The 22,426-nt window shown below is 38.6% G+C and overlaps 1 protein-coding gene across 2 annotated transcripts in view; it reads left to right on the plus strand.

Moving 5' to 3' along the window:
* The first annotated feature begins 2,578 nt into the window (after positions 1-2,578).
* Positions 2,579-22,426, plus strand: part of LOC126339177 (zinc finger protein 236-like) — a 216,534-nt gene continuing 196,686 nt past the window's right edge. Inside the window, exons 1-3 of one of the 2 annotated variants that reach the window (XM_050001610.1) lie at positions 2,579-2,730; positions 3,122-3,300; positions 4,999-5,129. In XM_050001610.1, the coding sequence (XP_049857567.1) occupies positions 3,183-3,300; positions 4,999-5,129 (249 nt within the window). In that variant the 5' untranslated portion in view covers positions 2,579-2,730; positions 3,122-3,182. Of the gene's footprint in view, positions 2,731-2,810; positions 2,993-3,121; positions 3,301-4,998; positions 5,130-22,426 lie in introns of those variants that run through there. The other variant, XM_050001609.1, reaches the window with a different exon arrangement.

The raw sequence follows: 22,426 nt of genomic DNA on the forward strand, positions 1-22,426 counted from the left end.
TTGGTATAATGAGCTGGCAAAATTTAGTATTTCAGTCATGAATCACTGCTGGACAGTCAGCTGGGTTAAGTCCCAGGTAACTGCAAAGCTACTTTAGACATTTATTAGCAGAGACACTATGCTGCCCTATGCTCCATCCTACCACCTTTTAATTTTGGTTCTACTGTCACATCGTGGAGTTCGCATTTATGTGGTTAGTGGCTCACATATAAATTGTCAGAACATTAATGTTTACCAACAAATTTATGAGACTGAGTCTTTCAGGCTAATTACATACTTATTTTTCATTTCACTTACATCTGGTTACCCAGATTTAGATTTTCCATTATTTCTCTGAATCACTTAGGGCAAATGCCAGGATGGTTCCTTCAAAAAGGCATAGCTGCTTTCCTTCTCAATTCCTCTCTCATCTGAGCTTGAGCTCTGTCTCTAATGATCTCGTTGCTCACAGGACGTTAAACACTAACCTCCTCCTCCTCCATTTTTCATTTCAACAAACAGAATGGAAACTTGGGAGGGAGTAATTATTCCTCCATACTAAAGGGATGCTATGCCGTTTTGTAACAAAACGAACACATATAATAGCTACAAGGGTCACGTCAATTTCTGAATCCGCCGTATTCAGATGTGCCCTAACTCTCTCCACTTAATTAATATTTTTCGATATTTTTCTACAAATTCAAGGTTCATAGAAAAAAATAAGGCTGCACAGTAAGCATTCTGCGTCTCTACTGACTGACTGTGAGGTACAGCTTCTGCCCCTGGAACAGTGCTGCAATATATGGTTTGCATATTTGCATTTTAGTTTCTGCTGAAATAAGTAGATTTAAATTGCTGTTCTGCTATTGCTAGACTGTTACTGTTACACTCAGTAATTTGTTCGGTTTTTAAATAGACACTGCCGTTTCTTTATTATTATTATTATTCAAGCATCCAAGCAACAAATGATAACCATATTCTGTTTTTGCAGTTTTATCTCAAAGTAAATGTTCAAACTAACCATGCAATTCTTAATTTGGCTTTGAGAAACGTTTTAACGAGTAAACAAGATGTTCACTTTCATTTTGTATTCACCACGAGTTTAAAAGAATTTCAACTACTAAGAGGACACTACCGTTTTCACTCAATGAATTACACAAGTGCCTTCATTTTTAGAAAGCATTTAGATTAAAACATCTAATTAATAGCAAACTTAAAAATATCTGGGTGTCAACTGAAGGTGCTTTTAACCCAAAAATGCAAAGTTGACACTGCATGTAGAAGTAGCCGAATTTTCCCCTCTAAACGGGGCGTAAAGTAATTGACTTGCCCGTTACCTCTTTGGCACTGAATCCATTTTGATCCCTGTAACAAACTTCTGATTTGATTGAATGAAATTATTTTGCCCAATACCCGTAGCGATTAATTTCACGAAACACAGGCGAAATTTTATTATTTTTTTCGTCGTGCAGACTTAGTTTTGTTGATGACAATACCGACTTCGAAGATCTTTATTACGTGCTCGCAATTTCACGACATGTTTTTTCAGGTACGCATTTCTCCTTTCTAATGCCGCTAGGGAATTCTGTTATATAGCTTAGTCTGAATCATTACTACAAACAACTTTATCTGTAAATGCATATTTATCAGCACTCTTCTTCCGCGCTGAATGCTTTTGTAAAGCCTCTGTGCCTTTTGTATCGATATCATATACTGTCACATGTGGTGTGCTAACACTGGTGCTGCTACTACAAGGCAAATTACACGATGGAAATGCATCTTTCTTAAGAACTCCTCACCGCGGTTAATTTAGCAGGCCCGAATGCAAGCCTCTAACATAACCGGTTTATTTGAAATGACGACAGCATATACTAGTATTTGCAACATCCTCACTGTCTTTTCCACTTGCAGACCTGCATCACGAGAGTAAACTTGGAGCACTGCTTCAGTCCGTTTAGTGTTATGATTTCGAGAATTACACCCAAAAATAGAACAATCTGACATTGCTCGCACACATACAAAACACTTTCATTTGCAAATCACCCACTACACAAACATAACTAAGCGTAAATAACAACACTCACGAAATCCCACAGCCACCAACATACAAATGTAAGCGCAAAGTGTTCCTCTCGACGTCATGCGCACAATGATAGTAAAGCGTTTGCTTCTGTGCCCCCTGATGAAATCTTATGTTGTTCCCGATGCCCTTACCGTCCGCAGAGAAGGGAATAGAACAAGGGGCCCCATTACAAATTTCTTTCGACACACATTCATGTCGTTTTCCGTAACAAATCGCCGTACAAAGCAGATCTGTTCCCCCAATGAAAGTTAACCTGTTTTGATGAAAATTCAAGAACTGTCTGAATAATTCAGGACCTAACCTCCATTACTTGTCTCATGTGCAACTGGTACCCTGATCACACGTATCACTTGACTTAACAATAATTATCCTTTTAGAACTTAAGCGTTGAGGATGACACAGGGAAAAACAACAGTTCCAGAAACAGTAATATCCACGACACATTGGCGCGATAGCAATAATTTATAGTGACATCTATTGATGAATTGGATAACTACTTGGACAACTTCCCACAGCATTGTGGGTCTGTCGTCGCAGTTCCTCTTCCGCCATATTTACGGGTTGAGTGAATAAAAATATCTGAAACTTAATGTTTTCAAGGAAATTTAAATCATAAACAGAGTATTTTATGTGATGCCTGTTCAGCAAACTCATCAATTAACAGACTGGTTGGTAATCTAATGATACGAATTTGAAGCTACTTCTGGAACATGTAATTTTTCTTTGGGCGGAATGATACTGTAAAATAGGCCCTCATGAACACAGTAACTCGAAGTATACGCCTAGCGTTTGGCGGCTTGAATTGAATAGGTTTTCATTCATTAACAATTGCTACTTTGACATTTCTGGTTTCGTGGTTAAAAATGATTCTTAAACGTGACAAACATGGGGTGTCATCAATATTCGAGCAGATGAACCCGTTAATCACATGTAATTCTATTATTTTTATTAGTTTTTCGAGAGTTTGGCTTGTATTTGTGTTATGTTTATGTCCGTACTAAATGCACGATACTCGCAAATGTTCAGGATTGTGTATATAACAAACTGTTTTATTTGTAGTAAACACTGATTACACTGGCATTCAGTCAGTCACCTGTATGACGACAAAACTAAAGACAAAATGGATGGAGCAGCCACCGGGCAGATTAAAACGTCAATCAGCTGTCATAATAATAACGCCTTCGAACCTAGTGAGCTAGTATTTTCAACTGATTGTGGTGCAGTGATGGCACAGGGAGGTGAGTAATCCTACTAATGAAGAGGTTATGTTTACAATGTAAAACAGCCTAATAGTTGTATGTACTAATGTTTAAACTTCGTTATGAGGACACGTTTCATAGTTCTGAACACAACGAACACCATTTGTTCCAATAGTTTTGATGTCTTTCGTACTGTGTAAGGAGTCTATTGTTTTACTCTAAAATTCAGTGTTTTGAAAGAAGGGAAAATAGTCGAATGCATTGGGACACAGTTGTCATTATTTTGGTTTATACCCTATTGTATTATTTGCCTTGATCCACGTGTAATTACATATTATACCATCTATATTATTTATCGAGGATTGTATCATCCTCTTCCCCAATACCTTAGTGTATCATGTAGTTGCTATGCACATACACACCACTTATTTGAGTTCCAATTATATACTTCTCTTCCTCTGTGGATGCAAAAGAGGGAACCTGTTTTGTGTTTTGAGACTGTTTACATTTAGCAGCCACATTTTTGTTGCACAAGCTACACAAAAACATATATCTGGTTTTTAGTATTAACATTGTTTTGCAAGAGCAAGTCACAGGTGCTTATGTTGATGTTCTTGTCAGTGATTTATTTAATACCTGCATAAAAATTTAAAAATATTCAGTTTTATGTCACTTGATCAACCTATTTAGGTATTGTTGGAGTTTCTCCTTACAACCTCTCTAACATCCATTGCTTGTACGCAAGTCTCTCAGAAATATCTATTCGTGAACTGCAAGTATTAATCACCGAAAGCATGAAAATAAATTTTTTACAATTAGAACTAATATAAAAAAAGATTAAGCTTAATTTTGTACAGTCCATGAAAGAAAATTGTGAAGTTTCAAAGTACAAAAGTCAAGTATCAAGAAAGTTAGTTGAGAAAAGGTAAGGGTAATTAATGACATGCATTTTAAAGGACAAGGTATTAATTGTGTGTAGTAATCAGTTGAGCTGTAATTGTTCATCATAGTACTTCCCGCAGATACTATATTGTGACTCGTTCATTGGGAGTGACTCAAAATGTACATTAGCATAGTGGTCCAGTTAAGTTGATTTGCTTTACTAACCAGATTTACCAACTCCTATTAATCATGTCACTTACATTAGTTGCCTTAAATGCTTCCTATTCTATGTTTACACATGGAAAGGATCCAGATTAGTAATTCAATTAATTAATTCGCAGAAAAGGCAATACTTTGGAGGAAAAAAATATTTTTTTTTCTTTTATTCTGTTGCATGTCCAGGGAACTAAGGATATGCATATGTAACAACAAAAATGTTCTTGTGGAGGCATTTGCAAGATCCCTATCTATGTAATATCCTCATTGCTCTTTTTTTTCTCTCGGAAATTATCACTGACTCCTGTGATTGACCTAAATGATAACAGCAGTGAAGGAGGTTAAAGCAATGATTGAGGTCAGATACGCATACGCACACACACACGAGAGAGAGAGAGAGAGAGAGAGAGAGAGAGAGAGAGAGAGAGAGAGAGAGTGTTGAAAAATTCAACAGATTGTCTCTTGGATGCATAATGAAAGATATCATCTCTCTCTCTCCTCTCTCTCTCTCTCTCTCTCTCTCTTCTCTCTCTCTCTCTCTTCTCTCTCTTCTCTCTCTCTCTCTGCTGTTTCTTTGTTTTCTTCCTCTCTCTCAAGACAGAGTTTAATATTAACTGCTAATGTATTTTTCATTTGCAGAGATCATCTCCGCAGAAGAGGGAACAACATATATAACAGTTCCATTTCATTTGATTCAGGATGTTGCTTCTCAGCAGAATTTGTTGCTGAAAACAATTCCTAGTAATGCTGTTTTTCTCGATGCTAGTCAGGTAAAAACTGCTCAATATTGAACTGTATGCCAAGTTTCTGCTTTAGTTCTAAGAAAATTTTGAATTATTATGCGGATGCGAAGGTATGAATCTCCGTTCTTATTTACTGTAGTACAGCTGTCATAACTTCTAATGTAGGCCTACTGAGCTTTGTCTGTAGGCTACCTAAAATGTGCTGAATTTAATCCATTGGAATTGGGAATGGATACACTGTACATCAGTTAGCATATGTTGTTTCACATTTATGGTGTAATAATATTTACTTATAATACTTTCTCTCCTGCAGTATAAAATAATTAAAGAGGGATATTTATCTGTAAACATTTTTAGACCTTTGTTACTGTATTATTCTTAGATTGTCAGCACTCACAATCTTGAAATTAATGTTGTCCCATATATCGACACTTCATCAAAAGTCAAAAATTTCATTTTATTGTCAACAAGAAAGTGAATCTCAAAATGTGGATGCACTACTTCCATAGTTCTCTGTAAAGAAGTATCTTGTTCTGCTCAACTTCTTGGTGATAGTTTTATTAATGTCAGTGTTGCCATAGGTTCCGGAAATCAGAGACTATCCAAATATGTCGGGGGAATTATGGAAATTAGAAAAAAATGGAAAAAATCTTTTTTGTGTCAGTAGGTGAAATGTTTTGTTTAATGGGGTGTCGTGCATCATCACTGGCTGGGTTCAGCTGAGTAAGTGCGCGGCTTCCCTGTTGCTTCATTACCAGCCTACTGCTTCTCCCCTTCCTACCACTCCCTTCAGCTTGCAGTCAGTGCTGCCACCACTTCTTGCCACAAGCCTAGCAGCTGCCGATGAGAGGCAGGGAGGCACAAGGAGTGGTTTGTTTGGATCTGATTTTCAGAGATTGTAGACACAGCGGCTGGAGACTGTGGTCATGTGTGCATGAGTTGTCTGAGTGAGTGTGAGAATATGTGTGCGCTCTCATTTTCTGACAAAAGCTATGGCTGAAAATTTAGTCATGAGAGAGTTACTGTCTTTTCTACGTGCCTATCTGCGGCTCAGCAATCAGCTTTACAGTGAGTTGCTACCTATCGTCATTATTATTGGTTCTCGGAGTGTTTGAACAAGTTATGTTGCATAGATTGATCAGAATGGTCTAATTTTGTCAACATGCTGTCTGTGGCTCGTGAACAGCTGGACATACAAGTGGATTATCACATTGGGTCAGAATCACAGGCCGTTTCTATGGGTATCTGTAATGGCTTCAGATCAGCCGATAAATGTGCAGGCTCTAGTCTCACCGCTCTGCTTGCAGGCTGGGTCTGTTTGTGTGTAGTGTAATGCAGTGGATTTTCACCGTTTATCCATTGACCGAGGACTGGGGTCCTACTCAGCAGGGCAGAGGCCATGGGCAACGGATTTCAGGAATTGCAACTGCCTCACCGCAAATACGTTGCACAGTGTGGCATTTTACAGACATTTTATTTATTCTAGTACATTTTGGCACTTACAAAGTAGTTTATATGTTAGAAAGTATGGACGATAAGAAGAAGAAAATTGTCAGTCACTGGCAGTATGTGCTATATGTACTCACATATTTCTTGAAAGAAAAATCATAAAATACCTGTGGAAGTAATAGACATAACAGAGTGGGCAATAACGAACATAGAAGAACCAACATTTTATTGGCGGTCACCTACAGTATTGGTTTAGGGTGAAGTGGGGTAAGTGTAACCATAGGGTTAGTGTAACCACGGCTTATGGTGCCTTAAAGAAGGTGTATTTTTACCTCTGACCTTTCACACATGTTAATTTACTCCTTTCTTTGTTATATTTAACCATAAGTTGTCAAATCTGACATAAATTGGTAATTAATTTTTGGACTTGAATTGACGTATACATTTTCACTCTGCGAGAGAGTGACATGCTCAGAATTTGGTGGTCTGTCATTTTTGCAGTTTTAAAGATAACTGCACAATTTTTTGGTTACAAACTAATTTTTGCATGATAATTTCATATATGAGATTCATTTTACTCTACTGACAAATCTCTTGATATGCCGGGCATGGTTACACTTACCCCAACTTTTCCCATGTGGGGCAAGTGTAACTAGATCAACTAAACTGGCCTTCCTGTGTGTGAAATCTACTTTGGACCAAAAGTTAATTCATGACCAGAGACATCATCAAGGGGTAAAAATTAGCAAATGTGACTTTTCCAATCTCCACACTGCTGTATGGAATGAAACACCACCTGAATTGTTGAAAAGTGGTTTTCAAAAAGCAGGAATATTCCCTTACAGTAGAGAAGTAATTGATAAAAATAAATATGATTCGGTGGCATATAAGACATGTAGCTCATACCAAATCTTCGGCAGAAACAAATCCATTGCCAGATCACAATAATGCGCCCATAGACTGTGTGGAAGCTATGTCTCTAACAGAAAGTACTCAGATTTTTGGGAAACTGAATAACCTCCAGAATTTTGTAGGCCTACATCTACTGAACCTTGTAGTTCTCCCAGTATCAGAGTTCTTTCTCAACCATTCCCGAGCTAACCAATGTTTCATTATGTTCTGGAACTTCTGATTTGTCATTTGAAAGCTTATTATTGGAAACCGTCCAACAGTATAGTCCCACTGGTAAAACAAAGAAGAAAAGGATTGCACCCAGGGGCTGAAGTTATCACTTTTCAAGATGCCATTTATAAAGAAAAAGATTTTAAGAAACAAGTATAATGAGGAGGAAGCAAAACCAAACAGCATTATCGGCATAAAACAGGACTTGGTAATGAAAAGTAAATCTTCGAAACAGAGTGCAGTTACTTTATGCGAAATGGCATCTCAAAATGTTGTGGAAAAAAAATCCCTGATTGCTCATGTGGGTAACAAGGAAAAAAGACTGGAAGTTGAATCAACAAGTGATGAAAGTGATACTGAAGGAGGCCTATCTTTATTAAGTAGTGGTGAAGATGATGATGATGATAACACTGGATGATCTCAGGAAAGAAATGATAAGCTGTGAAGAAGAAGATATAAACTTTTTTGGAGCCAAAGATAAAATTATAGTTGGAAAATATGTTCTGGTAGTTTTTGCAACAAAATGTAAGAAAGGTCATTTTATTGGCCAAGTTACCAAAATTAGTGATTTAGGAGACCCAGAAGTGATTTTCCTCAGATGCAAAAATAAGACAAAGCATGGCACCACATTCTACTAGCGTGATAGAAGAGATGAGACCCAAGTTCCATCCTCTGATGTCATTTCAGTGCTGCCTGAGCCTACTTTGGGTCACAAAGGAGACCTGACATTTGGTGTTACATTTGATTCATACAACATTCAGTGACCAAATAATAGTTAGGGCCTAAGTGTGAATATAGTAAGTTGAATTAGGGCAGTTTAGCATTAAACACAAATTGCCAACAACTTTACTTCAATTACCATGAAAAATAATAGAAAGTGAACTAAAGTGATTTTTTTCTTTTCTCTTGAAATGAGATATTTTATTATTTTTGTTAAATTGCCTACTAAAGAAAAAAATATTACTTTTGTAGAATTTAAACTAATAAATTACTAGCCTAAAACAAAATTAAATCATCTATGATGTGTTCAGTTTCAGTGTTTTGTGGCTTAGGCTAACACTTATTTTCTAGTTTAACCAACATTTTCTGTGTATTTCATAATATACAAAGAGGCGTGTGCAAAAAAGTTCATATCGTGAGTAAAATTTAAGATATTTTAATAATTTAAAAATCCTGAAATTCAGTAAAAATTGTGTAATCAGGTCAGTTACCCCAAGTCTCTTTTACAATAGTCTGTATGGATACAACAATGTGAGGTTACACTTGCCCCGAACCCTGGGGCAAAATGTATATTGTTTAAAAGTCAATAAGTCAAACTTTAAGCATAAGAAATTTCAAAATCATATCTTCAATAGCAAGTTGGCAATTTGGTGTCAAAGTTGAACTATGCCAAAACGTGGTTACACTTACCCCACTTCACCCTACAGAATTCTCTCCCACCTTACACACTTCTAATATTTTCAGAGGTTATTTCTCAAATGACTGAAGGTATTTTAAATCTGTCTTGCAACTCCAAGGAAATGTGTGTTTCTATCACCAGATGTGTGTCATTTTATTGAAACAAAATATCTGTAGTCGTAATGAAACATATTAACCGTTTGGCTTGCTCTCTTCTAAAAACAGTTCATTACAAAAGATGTTGATGTTAGTACTTAAGATTTTTGCTCACATCAGACAATGCCATCTACTTGCAAGTTTTTTTCTTTATTTTTTTTTCTTTTTTAGATATTTCCTCATTTGCATTATTGTCTCTTGTACCTTAGCTGCAAAGACAGATTGTCAACTTATGTCTTAACTTAACCTATGGATCTCAAAATTTGTTGGGGAAAAATGCTAAAACTTATGTGGAAATCAGGGAATTTCACGCGGGAAACTTTTGGCAAACCTAAATGTTCTCTCTCTCTCTCTCTCTCTCTCTCTCTCTCTCTCTCTCTCTCTCTCTCTCTCTCTGTGTGTGTGTGTGTGTGTGTGTGTGTGTGTGTGTGTGTGGAGGAGGGGGTATCTCAAAAGTTCAGAAGTTTTTAATCTTGCACATTATTCAGTGAAATACAAACTTCTTAAAACAGTCTACAGTATCACAAAAGACACATTATTTTCAGTGCTCCCACCACTGTAAGGAAAACGTATCTCACTATCAAAATCAGTTAACATTTCATGTTAAGCATTAACCCTTTGACTCCTTTGATGAGTCAACTTGTCATGCTTCACTGCCCATGCTGCTATTGATAAGGAAAGGAATCAACAATCAACTTGAATGGATGTCATGTGACATTCGCCCAGACCAGATGCAACGAACAACGCCTAACAAAATAAAGAAAGGGAAAAAAGGGGTTAGCATCTTTGATTCATAATCAAAATATCTTCGGTCACAGGTTCCAATCTTGCCACTGCTTTAATTTTGATTAATAATCAGCATTGCCAGCCGAAGACTCCGGCATAAGAAGTCACCCCTCATTCTGCCAATAGCCTTGTCAAAGAGGGCGGAGGAGTGGACAGAGGTTCAGAACACTCTCTTGCCCTATGGGTGGGAAACTGCCATGAAGATGGAAGAATCAGCAATGATTAATGGCATGAGAATGCAGAAGGCAATGGAAACCACTGCATTAAAGACACGTAACATGTACCCACAGTATATGTGGCCTGTAATTGAAGAAGTGTCATGATGATCTCTACATTGGAGAAAGATTCTGGAATAGTCCCCCAAGGGGGAGGTTACTATGAGGAAAACATTGAATAATCAATGGAAGGATAACGTTCTGCCATGCAGGACTAGCCAAGCAGTCTAAGATGCTGCAGTCATGGACTATGCGGCTGGTCCTGGCGGAGGTTAGAGTCCTCCCTTGGGCATGGGTGTGTGTGTGTGTGTGTGTGTGTGTGTGTGTGTGTGTGTGTGTGTGTGTGTGTGTGTGTGTGTGTTCGTCTTTAGGATAATTTAGGTTAGGTAGTGTGTAAGCTTAAGGACTGATGACCTTAGCAGCTAAGTCCCACAAGATTTCACACACATTTGAACATTTTGATAATGTTCTAAGAGCAGGCCATGGAATGTCGGAAGCTTGAACGTGGTAGGAAACCAGAAAATCTGAAAAGGGAACTGCAGGGGCCCAACCTAGATATAGTAGGCGTCAGTGAAGTGATGTGGAAAGAAGACAAAGATTTCTGGTCATGTTAGTATAGGGTAATATCAACAGCAGCAGAAAATGGTATAGTGGGAGTAGGATTTGTTATGAATAGGGAGGTAGGGCAGTAAGTGTGTTACTGTGACAGTTCAGTGATAGGATTGTTCTCATCAGAATCAACAGCAAATCGAGAACGAGAGTTCAGGGATACAGGCCGACATCGAAGGCTGAAGATGAAGAGAGAGAGAAAAGGTGTATAAGGATGTTGAAAGGGTAATACAGTATGTAAAGGGATGTGAAAATCTAATAGTCATGGGAGACTGGAATGCAGTTGTAGGGGAAGGAGTGAAAGAAAAAGTTGTGGAGAGTATGGGCTTGGGAATAGGAATGGGAGAGGAAAAAGACTAATTGAGTTCTGCAACAAGTTGCAGATAGTAATAGCAAATACCCTGTTCAAGAATCACAAAAGGAGGTGGTTCACTTGGAAAAGGCCGGGTGATATGGGAAGATTTCAGTTAGATTACATCATGGTCAGACAGAGATTCCGAGATAAGACACTGGATTGTAAGGCATACCTGGGAGCAGACCTAGGCTCAGATCACAATATGGTAGTATGAAGAGTAGGCTGAAATTTAAGACATTAGTCAGGAAGAATCAGTACGTAAAGAAGTGGGATACAGAAGTACTAAGGAATGGCAAGATACGGCTAAAGTTCTCTAAGGCTATAAGGAATAGCCCAGTAGGCAGTACAGTTGAAGAGGAATGGACATCTCTAAAAAGGGACATCACAGAAGTTCTGAAGGGAAACATAGGTACAAAGAAGGTAACTGCGAAGGAAACATGGGTAACAGAAGAAATACTTAAACTGATAAATGAAAGGAGGAAGTACAAAAATATTCCAGGAAACTCGGGAATAGAGGAATAAAAGTCGCTGAGGAATAAAATAAATAGGAAGTGCATGGAAGCTAAGACAAACAGCTCCAGGAGAAATGTGAAGACATAAAAAAGAACTGATTGTCGGAAGGACAGACTCTGCATACAGAAAATTAAAAACAACAAAGCAAGTGTGGTAACATCAAGAGTGCAACGGGAATTCCACTGTTAAATGCAGAGGAGAGAGCAGATAGATGGAAAGAATATATTGAAAGCCTGTATGAGGGGAAGATGTGTCTGATGTGATAGAAGAAGAAACAGGAGTTGATTTAGAAGAGAGATTTAAAAGAGCTTTGGAAGACTTAAGATCAAATAAGGCAGAAGAGATAGATAACATTCCATCAGAATTTCTAAAATCATTGGGGGAACTGGCAACAAAACAAATATTCATGTTGATGTGTAGAGTGTATTAGTCTGGCGACATACCATCTGACTTTTGGACAAGCATCATCTACACAATTCCCAAGATGGCAAGAGCTGACAAGTTTGAGAATTACTGCACAATCAGCTTAACATCTCATGCATCCACGTTAAAGGCAATTCTGATGTTGCGGTTAATAATGGAAGCAAGACTAATGAAAAATAAAGATATGTTCATAGGAGTTGTCAACCTGGAAACAGTGTTCGACAGTGTAAAATGGTGCAAGATGTTCAAAATTCTGAGGAAAGTAGGGGTAAGCTATAGGGAGAAGACGGGTCATATACAATATGTACAACAGCCTGGAGGGAATAGTAAGAGTGGTGATCAACAACGAAGTGCTTGTATTAAAAACTGGGTAAGACAGGGATGTAGCCTTTAGCTCCTGCTGTTCATTCTGTACATCGAGGAAGCAATTATGAAAATAAAAGAAAGGTCAGGAGTGGAATTAAAATTCAAATGGATTGAGAGTAAATAGAAGAAAGATGAAGGTAATGAGAAGCAGTAGAAATGAGAACAGTGAGAAACTTAACATTAGAATTGATGGTCGCGAAATAGATGAAGTTAAGGAATTCTGCTACCTATGCAGTAAAATAACCAATGACTGTTGGAGCAAAGAGGACATCAAAAGCATACTAGTGATGGTAAAAAGGGTATTCCTGTCCAAGAGAAGTCTACTAATACCAAATATCTGTCTTAATTTGAGGAAGAAATTTCTGAGAATGTACACTCTTTGACATAAAACTCGACCGGCGGCCAGTCGCTGCAGTGGCTAAGTCCGCATCAATCACGACATGTGATAAATAAACTGACCAACTCGCTAATTCTCAGAGTCCGGCTATCTGCACAATCTGGCAACACTGTAGACTGTATACGCCCATGGTCTAGCGGTAGAGTGCATTGTGTCTGTCTACAATATCTGTAGATCGAGACCAGCTGGCGCAAAAAGTTTTTATAGCCTCTTGTCTCTGAATGCTGAAGACGTGAAAGTAATGGTAGTGCAGATTCAATGTGTTTCACTTTCTGACACACCGATAACAAAATTTTATCCAGTAACCATTGTGCGGCAGATTTTGTGCAGACTGTCCTCCTCTAAATGCCGCATGTGGCAAAGCTCCAGGATCCATTTGCTGGCTACCGGCAGCTGCTGCGGTGAAAGCAGTGGCACTGTGCTCCCCCGTTCTGTATCGAAAGCACCTGCTACCGCCATTGCTTTTGATAATTTAAAATGCTTTATTATTATTATTAAATGTTGCTCTACAGAAAATTTCTACGATTTCCATTTTCGCTTGAAAGCAACGGAGACAGACGCCCTGATTAGTAGATGGGTACTGTATTACATTAACTGGCAAAAGCTGAGTATGACCCGAAATTAATTTTTTAGACTGGGACGAAATCAAACCACTTCACTCCATTCGATGAATTTATAAATGCTTTATACCTCGCTTCTTTTCCTTTAAGAGTCAATTATTTGTGCAAATTTTGGCCAGTATTCGGATGCTTTAGTCAAGCCAGAGTGAGTGTCTGTGGTGTAAAGTGTATTACAGTTCTTGTTTCATTCCTTATGGTAAGTGTACGCAATAAACTGTGTGAATACCTTGCAATGCATGCTCTGTAGCAGTGCAGGAATGCTACACGTTTGGAGTTCCATGTATGGATTCAAAAGGTATTTAACGTTGATCGGAAGTGACAGTTAAGGTCATCAGATATAAACCAGAAAAATTAATCGGTTTTGAGATTTCACAGAACGGTAAGGAATTGCTAATGCCGATGCCAGAAAACCTCTACAGTTAATTGCTATTGCAAAAATTTAGAGGAGAGGAATTATATTAATCAACATGTTCACTTCATAAACAATCTCCAGACATGGTAGACCTATATTATGAACAAAGCTCAAATTCGTATCGTTGACAGTCGGTTTGAATCTTTTCAGAAACTATTTTACAGTGAAGCACCTTGGCATTTGCAAAGCAGACATCCATGATATTAACGTAATTCGAAATTGCACGAAGATTTATGTGTAAAGGCATTCTTCAGATTTCGTATAAGGAATTTTTACTAGCAGTTTGCAACTCATTAATTAAAAGGGAAAATAAAAGGTTGTGTTCAGCGGTGTTCACCGATGTTGGAACTGCCATCTCATATAGCACTAGCACCACAACAGGTAAGGGGACCACTGAGCTAACTACACACTGACGGCAGCGGGCGGACTATAGTCATTGCGATATTGCCTGAGCCTCCGAACGCAACATTAAACACACAAACAGGTGTTACATATGTGAAGAACGCCATTCCTAGAATCCAGAAATGAAATATACTTTATAAGTGTCTCATCTTACAGTGAATTATATCGTATGAGTCTTTGATGTGAAAAACAAATGCCAAGTGAATTTAGCGAGGCAATGCCGGGCTACACCCGGATGTAAATGCACTATCACTGTGTTGACAAATACTTGCTGCGATGCTGCCAATTCTCAGCTCTCATACGAGGCAGATCTTTAGTGAAATGCTTGTCGTGATTGTCAGATACGATTCTTCAGAGGGGAGACTGGCGCACACATTCGATTTCTTTACGGCGTTCTCCCCTGATAGGTTCTGAAGTCGTCTTGTGGGCTATGTATCCATCTGAGGCATTCAATTATCATTAATCCAGAATGATACAAGTTTCAGCTTCTGGCGTGGAAGAATGCTGTGACTCTGACATTATATCATTTCAACGTAGGGAAAGCAAAACGGATGATTCCGTGTTTCTCATTCAGCACAAAGCACTTGAGATAATTTTCTGTAATGTTCGTAATCATCGAAAATACAAAGAAGTACAAATACATTGAAAGCTTATTTGAATTGAATATAATGTAAGATATCAAACACTTTGCACATCGATGTCGAATGTGTCGACGTGCAATCTTTTGCAGCATACTTATAAAATGTCATGATTACCACAAGAATGAAGAAATATGTTGGTAGGGATGGAAGCAAGAAGAGATGCAATCAACAAATATTCCATTCCTTATAGCATTCATTTTATATGTTATTTAAGAAGAGGTAAAGCGGGATATTACTTTCGTTAACACAAAATATGTTCCGCACATATGGATAATGAGGAAGTCTGCGTCTTTATACGTTTCCTCCTTGAAATCCGTATACTCTATTATGAACTAAGTAGTCTGATCAATGTTGTCGTAATGTTACCCTCTTGTTTGGCCCCTTAAACGATGAACAGTTTCCAAATGCATCTCTCTGCATGAAAGTAGATGTTCGAACCCTTCCTGTGTTGTTTTTTTGCTTGGAATTCATGAAGCAGACCGATGTGCCCCCCTCACCCCGCCCCCTCGAGGGTTAGGACTCAAAACTAAATCATTTTTTATCCACTGGCATAATTTATTCAGTTGGCATCAGCACAAGACTATCAAACAAAGCCTTCCATTTACGCTTTTACACTATAACCAGCAGCTGACCCAAGGGTAACTCTCAGTCATGGTCCGAAATTAGCAGCTCTCTACTACTGTGGCAGAGCCCGTACTACATTTTCGATTCCGGAGAAACAGTTTATCTGATAACCCTGTGTTAAATCAACAGGAGTAGTTGCAGAGTTGTGCCACCATATCTGTCCTCCATTGTCAACTATATGTATCTCACTTCTCCTGTAGCGTTTATCACGAGGTGCCAAGGTAAATGAGTGTATTCTGCATGACGTAACATTCAGTATTCCCTCCTTTCATAGACACTCTCCATGCGCAACGGGTAAATGTTTGATTCTGAAATGTTAACCACAAATTTGGTACACTGTTAATCACTCGACTGTGCTTAAAGAAAATGCATAAGTAACTGGAATTGTAACTGGGCCTGCATAATAACTCCTCCATTCTGTAGGCTATTTCCTTTCATTCTGTCTTACTTTCATTTCTCAAAACATAATAACGTTATTACCAGTAACATACAGGATAAAATTGCGTAATAAAAATGGTTCAAATGGCTCTGAGCACTGTGGGACTTAACTTCTGAGGTCATCAGTCCCCTAGAACTTAGAACTACTTAAACCTAATTAACCTAAGGCCATCACACACACACACCCTTGCCCGAGGCAGGATTCTAACCTGCAACCGTAGCGGTCGCGTGGTTCCAGACTGTAGTGCTTAGAACCGCTCGGCCATCCCGGCCGGCAATTGCCTAACAGCTGATGTTGTAACAGCACACTTAAAGATATTCTACTTCCTATGGTCTCTTACGAAGATAACCATTTTCTCACCCACGGGGAGGAATGAAGGATAACCCACAACGTCACAGCAGCACTCTATCGCTCTTATTACCATTGGCCCAAGCAGTGATGGTATCTCCACGCGGACCAGTACTAGAAAGATTCTATAACTTCTTCAATCACTGTCTGATCCCAAAAACACCTCATTTATTGACGTGCCTCGACGTTAACTAACTCTCGAGTGGTTGGAAAGTTCGCGTGGTCGCGATTCCGAAATTTATGTACCCCTCATATTCGTGCGCAGCATGTTGTTGCAAATGAAAAAAAAAAAAAAAAAAGTTACCTAGACTGATTTCCTAACTATACCTCGGCACCGTTAAATAATATACCATCCAAAACCTCCCCTCCAAAAGACACTTAAATACGCACACTGAACTTTTCACAATACTTACAGTTCGTGTACAGCATGCATAGCATCGCTACACGAATTACTATTATGCTTTTTCCCCTTTATTTAATTCAGGAAAGCGATCTCACTGATTCCTACGTGCCGGCCGCGGTGACTGTGTGGTTCTAGGTGCTGCAGTCCGGAACCGTGGGACTGCTACGGTCGCAAGTTTGAATCCTGCCTCGGGCCTGAATGTGTGTGATGTCCTTAGATTAGTTAGGTTTAAGTAGTTCTAAGTTCTAGGGGACTGATGACCTAAGATGTTAAGTCCCATAGTGCTCACAGCCATTTTTTTGATTCCTACGTATCTTTCAAAATCCCGTTGTTCTAAAAAATAGCTTCACACGTAAATTTCAACTGACTCATTTCACAAAATGTGATGTCTTATTCTTTCATACTAAATTAGCAACCTTAGCTTTATCTGTGAATTTCAGAAACTTGTCATATTACAAATTGAAACATAAGCAAGCTACAAATGGCTTCTTTGAAAACTAATTGTTTCAGATCAAAATTAAGGGCATTAATTTTTACCATGAATTTCTGTTTGCACTTCAATTAGTTAAAGCCACGAGATAATATTTTCCTACACTTCCAAATCAGATTTTAAAACAAAGTAACCAGAATCATGAATTTAAATAGAGCATTACTAAAAAGAATTATGGTAAATCAGCACATTCCTCCTTATTAACTAATGGTTCCTAGCACTAAGTCATCCACTCTTCATCATTTTCTTCATCAACCCTATTTGGTGAGCGCCAAGTATTTAGGCTATAGTAGTTTGTCACATTAATCCTATTTGTGTCGTACCTGCTTTACAATTGAATTCTAACACTTTACTGTTCACCGAATATCAAATTCCGTTAACTTTCAAGTTACTTTTCGCGGTCGCGACACAGTTATTCTCACATTTGCCTGCCATCTAATGTAGTGAGGTGGTTTGATTTCGTCCCAGTCTAAAAAATTAATTTTGGGTCATACTCAGATTTTGCCAGTTAATGTAATACAGTACCCATCTACTAATCAGGGCGTCTGTCTCCGTTGCTTTCAGGCGAAAATGGAAATCGTAGAAATTTTCTGTAGAGCAACATTTAATAATAATAAACCGTTTTAAATTATCAAAAGCAATGAGTGGTAGCAGGTGCTTTCGATACAGAATGGGGGAGCACAGTGCCACTGCTGTCACCGCAGCAGCTGCCGGTAGCCAGCAAATGGATCCTGGAGCTTTGCCACATGCGGCATTTAGAGGAGGACAGTCTGCACAAAATCTGCCGCACAATGGTTACTGGATAAAATTTTGTTATCGGTGTGTCAGAAAGTGAAACACATTGAATCTGCACTACCATTACATTCACGTCTTCAGCATTCAGAGACAAGAGGCTATAAAAACTTTTTGCACCAGCTGGTCTCGATCCACAGACATTGTAGACAGACACAATGCACTCTACCGCTAGACCACGGGCGTATACAGTCTACCTTTTGTCTAACATGGGACAAGACTTCTTCCAGGAAGTGCCGCAGTCTACAGTGTTGCCAGATTGTGCAGATAGCCGGACTTTCAGAATTAGCGAGTTGGTCAGTTTATTTGTCTCATGTCCCGATCGGCGCAGACGTAGCCTCTCCAGCATCCGGCCGCCGGTCGAGTTTTATGTCAGAGTGTACATCTGGAGTACAGCATTATGTGTTAGTGAAACATGGACTGTGAGGGAACCGGGACAGAAGAGAACCGAAGCATTTGAGATGTGGTGCTACAGACGAATGTTGAAAATTAAGAATGCGGAGGTTCTGCACAGAATCAGAGGGGAGAGGAATAAGTGGAAAACACTGATAAGGAGAAGGTACAGGATAATAGAACATCTGTTAAAGCATGAGGGAGTGACTTCCATGGTACTAGAGGGAGCTGTAGAGGGCAAAAACTGTCGAGGAAGACAGAGATTGGAATACATCCAGCTAATAATTGAAGACGTGAGTTGCAAGTGCTTTTCTGAGATGAAGAGTTTAGCACAGGAGAGGAATTCGTGGTGGGCCACATCAAACCAGTCAGTAGACTGATGACAAAAAAAAAAAAAAAAAACCGTACATGAAAATGACATCAGACATTCAGTATACTTTGTTCATTATATGAATTAACAGGATGTTTTTGACTGCAGAAACACCGTATGGGAAAAATATATTACAGAGCTTTCAACCCTCATGCATTGTGAAACAGTAAAATCTGTCCACAAACAGAACGTAAAATTCAATATGAGATCCAAAATATCTGCTTACCAAGACCCAAATTCTTTACTCTTTTATTTAGTAGAGCGAAGAATATATGCTTTAGGTTAGATATTATAGATGTGCAGCTATGAAGGAACACTGATCTGCTGGTGAGTGCTGAAAAGGACACACAATGATCAGAAACTATTGAAGGAAAAGCTCTCTTTAAAATAGGTGCAATCACAACTGAGGTATCTCTCTGGATAGGCCAGAAAAATCTGTGGTTTCTGAAGAGAGACAGTAGAGTTTTCAGTAGTCGCAGGAACATTCTGGATGATTGACTGATCTGGCCTTGTAACATTATTCAACAAGGCTTTGCTGTGTTGGTACTGCAAATGCCTGAAAGCAAAGGAAAACTACATGCTTTATTGTCCCCAAGGGCTTGCAGCTGTTCTGTGTGATTTAGTGATGATGGCATCTTTCAGGGTAAAATATTTCATACGTAAAATGTTCCCCCATTTGAATCTCCCAGCATGGCTTACAGAGGAGAATGCAGTTGTCAAAATGGTATTGTGTGGATCATAGGCAGACAGGAGGAGCATTTAAAAAGGGAAATTGATAGGCTGAAGGTAAATAAGTGGGAATTAGTGAAGTTTGGCGGCAAGAGGAACAGGACTTCTGGTCAGGTGAGTACAGGTTTATAAATACAAAATCGAATAGGGTGATACAGGAGACTGTTCAGTGATAAGTAAGAAAATAGGTCTGTGGGTAAGCTTCTATCACCAATATGGTGAACACTTTGCCATAGCCAAGCTAGACACCAAGCCAACATCCATTACAATAGTTGAAGTTTATATGTCAGCTAGCACTGCAAATAATGAAGAGATGAACGAATGTTTGCTGACATAAGATAAATTCTTCAGATAGTTAAAGGAGATGGAAAAATTGTGATGGGGGATTGGGGGTTGATAGTAGGAAAAAGAAAAGGGAAAATGTTAGTCACACATGGACTGGGGGAAATTAATGAAAGAGGAAGCTGCCTAGCAGAATTTTGGTCTGAGACTAAATTAATCATTGTAAACACTTGGTTTAAGAATCAGGTAAGAAGGTTACATATGTGGAAGAGACCTGGAGACACTGAAAGGCTTCAGAGATTTCAAAACCAGATTTTAAAATGTAAGGCATTTCCAGGGGCAGATGTGGACCCTGATCATAATTTATGTGTTATGAAATGCAGATTAAAATTGAAGGAATTGCAAAAGGTAAAGGTGGGAAATTAAAGAGATGGGTAGATAGATAAATTGAAAGAGCCATAAGTTTTTGAGCGTTTCAGAGGAACCATTAGGCAACAGTTGTCAGAAACAGGAAAGAGGAATACAGTTGGAGATGAATGGATAGCCTTGAGAGATTATACATTGAAGGCAGCAGAGGATAAATAGCTAATAAGATAAGACCTAGTAGAAATCATTGAGTAACACAGCACAGCAGATGTTTGACAGAAGGTGAAAACATATAAATGAAGTGGATAAAAGGGAATACAAATGGCTAAGAATGAGATTGACAGAAAGTATTAAATGGTCAAGCAGGAATGGCTAGAAGACAAGCGCAAGGATGTAGAAGGATGACTGACTGAAGCATAGATGTTGGCTATTGGAGGATTAGAGAAACCTTAGGAAAAAGGAGTAGCAGAGCATGAATACCAAGAGTTAAGATAGCAAGTCAGCCAAGAAGGAAAAACGTGTAAGGAATGTATGGAAGAACTACATATGGGCAATTGACTAGAAGGCAGTACTATGGAAAGTGGAGAAGTAGGTGACGATTAGTTGGGAGATATAATTCTGCAAGAAGAGTTGACCAGGGCACTGAAAGACTGAAATCAAAACAAGATGTCTGGAGTAGCAGGCATTCACTTAGAATTACAGAGATTCCTGGGAGAGAAAGTGATGACAAAACTATTCCCTGTGATGAGCTAGAGACAAGACACAGGAAAAATATTCATACTTCAGGAAGAATGTGATAAATCCAGATCCAAAGAAGGCTGATGCTGACATGTAAATATTACCAAACAGTCATTTTAATAAATATTGCTTGCAATATACTGCTATGAATTAATTACGGAAGGACGGAAAAACTGGTAGGAGCTGAGCTCAGGAAATTTAACTGGGGTTACGGGGTAATGTTGAAGCATGCGAAGCAATACTGACACTACAACAAACAGGTTAAGCTTGTCACTTATATAGAAACACTGACTACATGCGATGCCGAGTACTGTGTCATTACCACCAAAGCTGACTACCTGCCTCTGGACCCTTCCTAAGGAACTGCTTTCTGTATTCTCAGGCAGACTTCAGTGCCAAAAATCAATGTTTTCAAATACAAAATCTTTCCTTTATGTCAAAATAATTGTCACATTTTAATGCAATGAGTCTGCATAATTATTTACTAACTAAAGCTATGCATGTGGTGTGTTTGCTTCATGGAGCGAGTAGATATTCATTGTTGTTGTTTTTGTGGCCTTCAGTCTGGAGACTGGTTTTGGTGCATCTCTCCATGCTACTCTATCTTGTGCAAGCCTCTTCATCTCCAAATAACTACAGCAAACTTCATTCTTCTGAACTTCCTTAGTGTATTCATCTCTTTGTCGGCCTCTACCGTTTTTACCTTCCATGCTTCTAAATTGGTGATCCCTTGATGCCTCAGAACGTGTCCTACCAACTGATCCTTTCTCCTAGTCAAGTTGTGCCACAAATTCCTTTTCTCCCCTGTCCTATTCAGTGCCTCTTCATTAGTTACATGATCTACCCATCTAATACTTAACATTCTTCTGTAGCACATTTCAAAAGCTTCTATTCTCTTCTTGCTATACCGTGTATCATCAATGTTTCACTTCCATTCATGGCTACACTCCATACAAATACTTTCAGAAAAGACTTCCTGACACTTAAATCTATAATGGATGTTACCAAATTTCTCTTCTTCATAAACTCTTTCCTTGCCACAGCCGGTCTACATTTTATATCATCTCTACTTCGACCACCATCAGTTATTTTGCTCCCCAAATAGCAACACTCATTTACTGCTTTAAATATTCATATGAAGAATCAGATCCATCTCTTGCCAGCATACTACTTCATATGGAAAGCACTTAAAGCTCTGAATCTATAAGCATCTGACATCCTTTTTACAATATGTTGTATGTACTTTTAGTCCTTTTTGGTATCCATAGGCAACTTTCATGACTAAAACTCGTGCAACTTAAACATAATTATCTATGTTACATGGTAATAATTTTAACAAATCATAAGCAGCTTAAGATATACAGTTTCTGTTTTACTGGCACTAATTATGCTGTGTATTAAAATCATGTACAAAAGAGAGATAGCATCAACTGAAACACAAAGTCAATTTGTTTCCAGTGTTCTTCTTCATTTGGAGAGATACTCC

Source organism: Schistocerca gregaria, chromosome 1, assembly GCF_023897955.1.
Source record: "Schistocerca gregaria isolate iqSchGreg1 chromosome 1, iqSchGreg1.2, whole genome shotgun sequence".
Taxonomy (NCBI): Eukaryota; Metazoa; Arthropoda; class Insecta; order Orthoptera; family Acrididae; genus Schistocerca; species Schistocerca gregaria.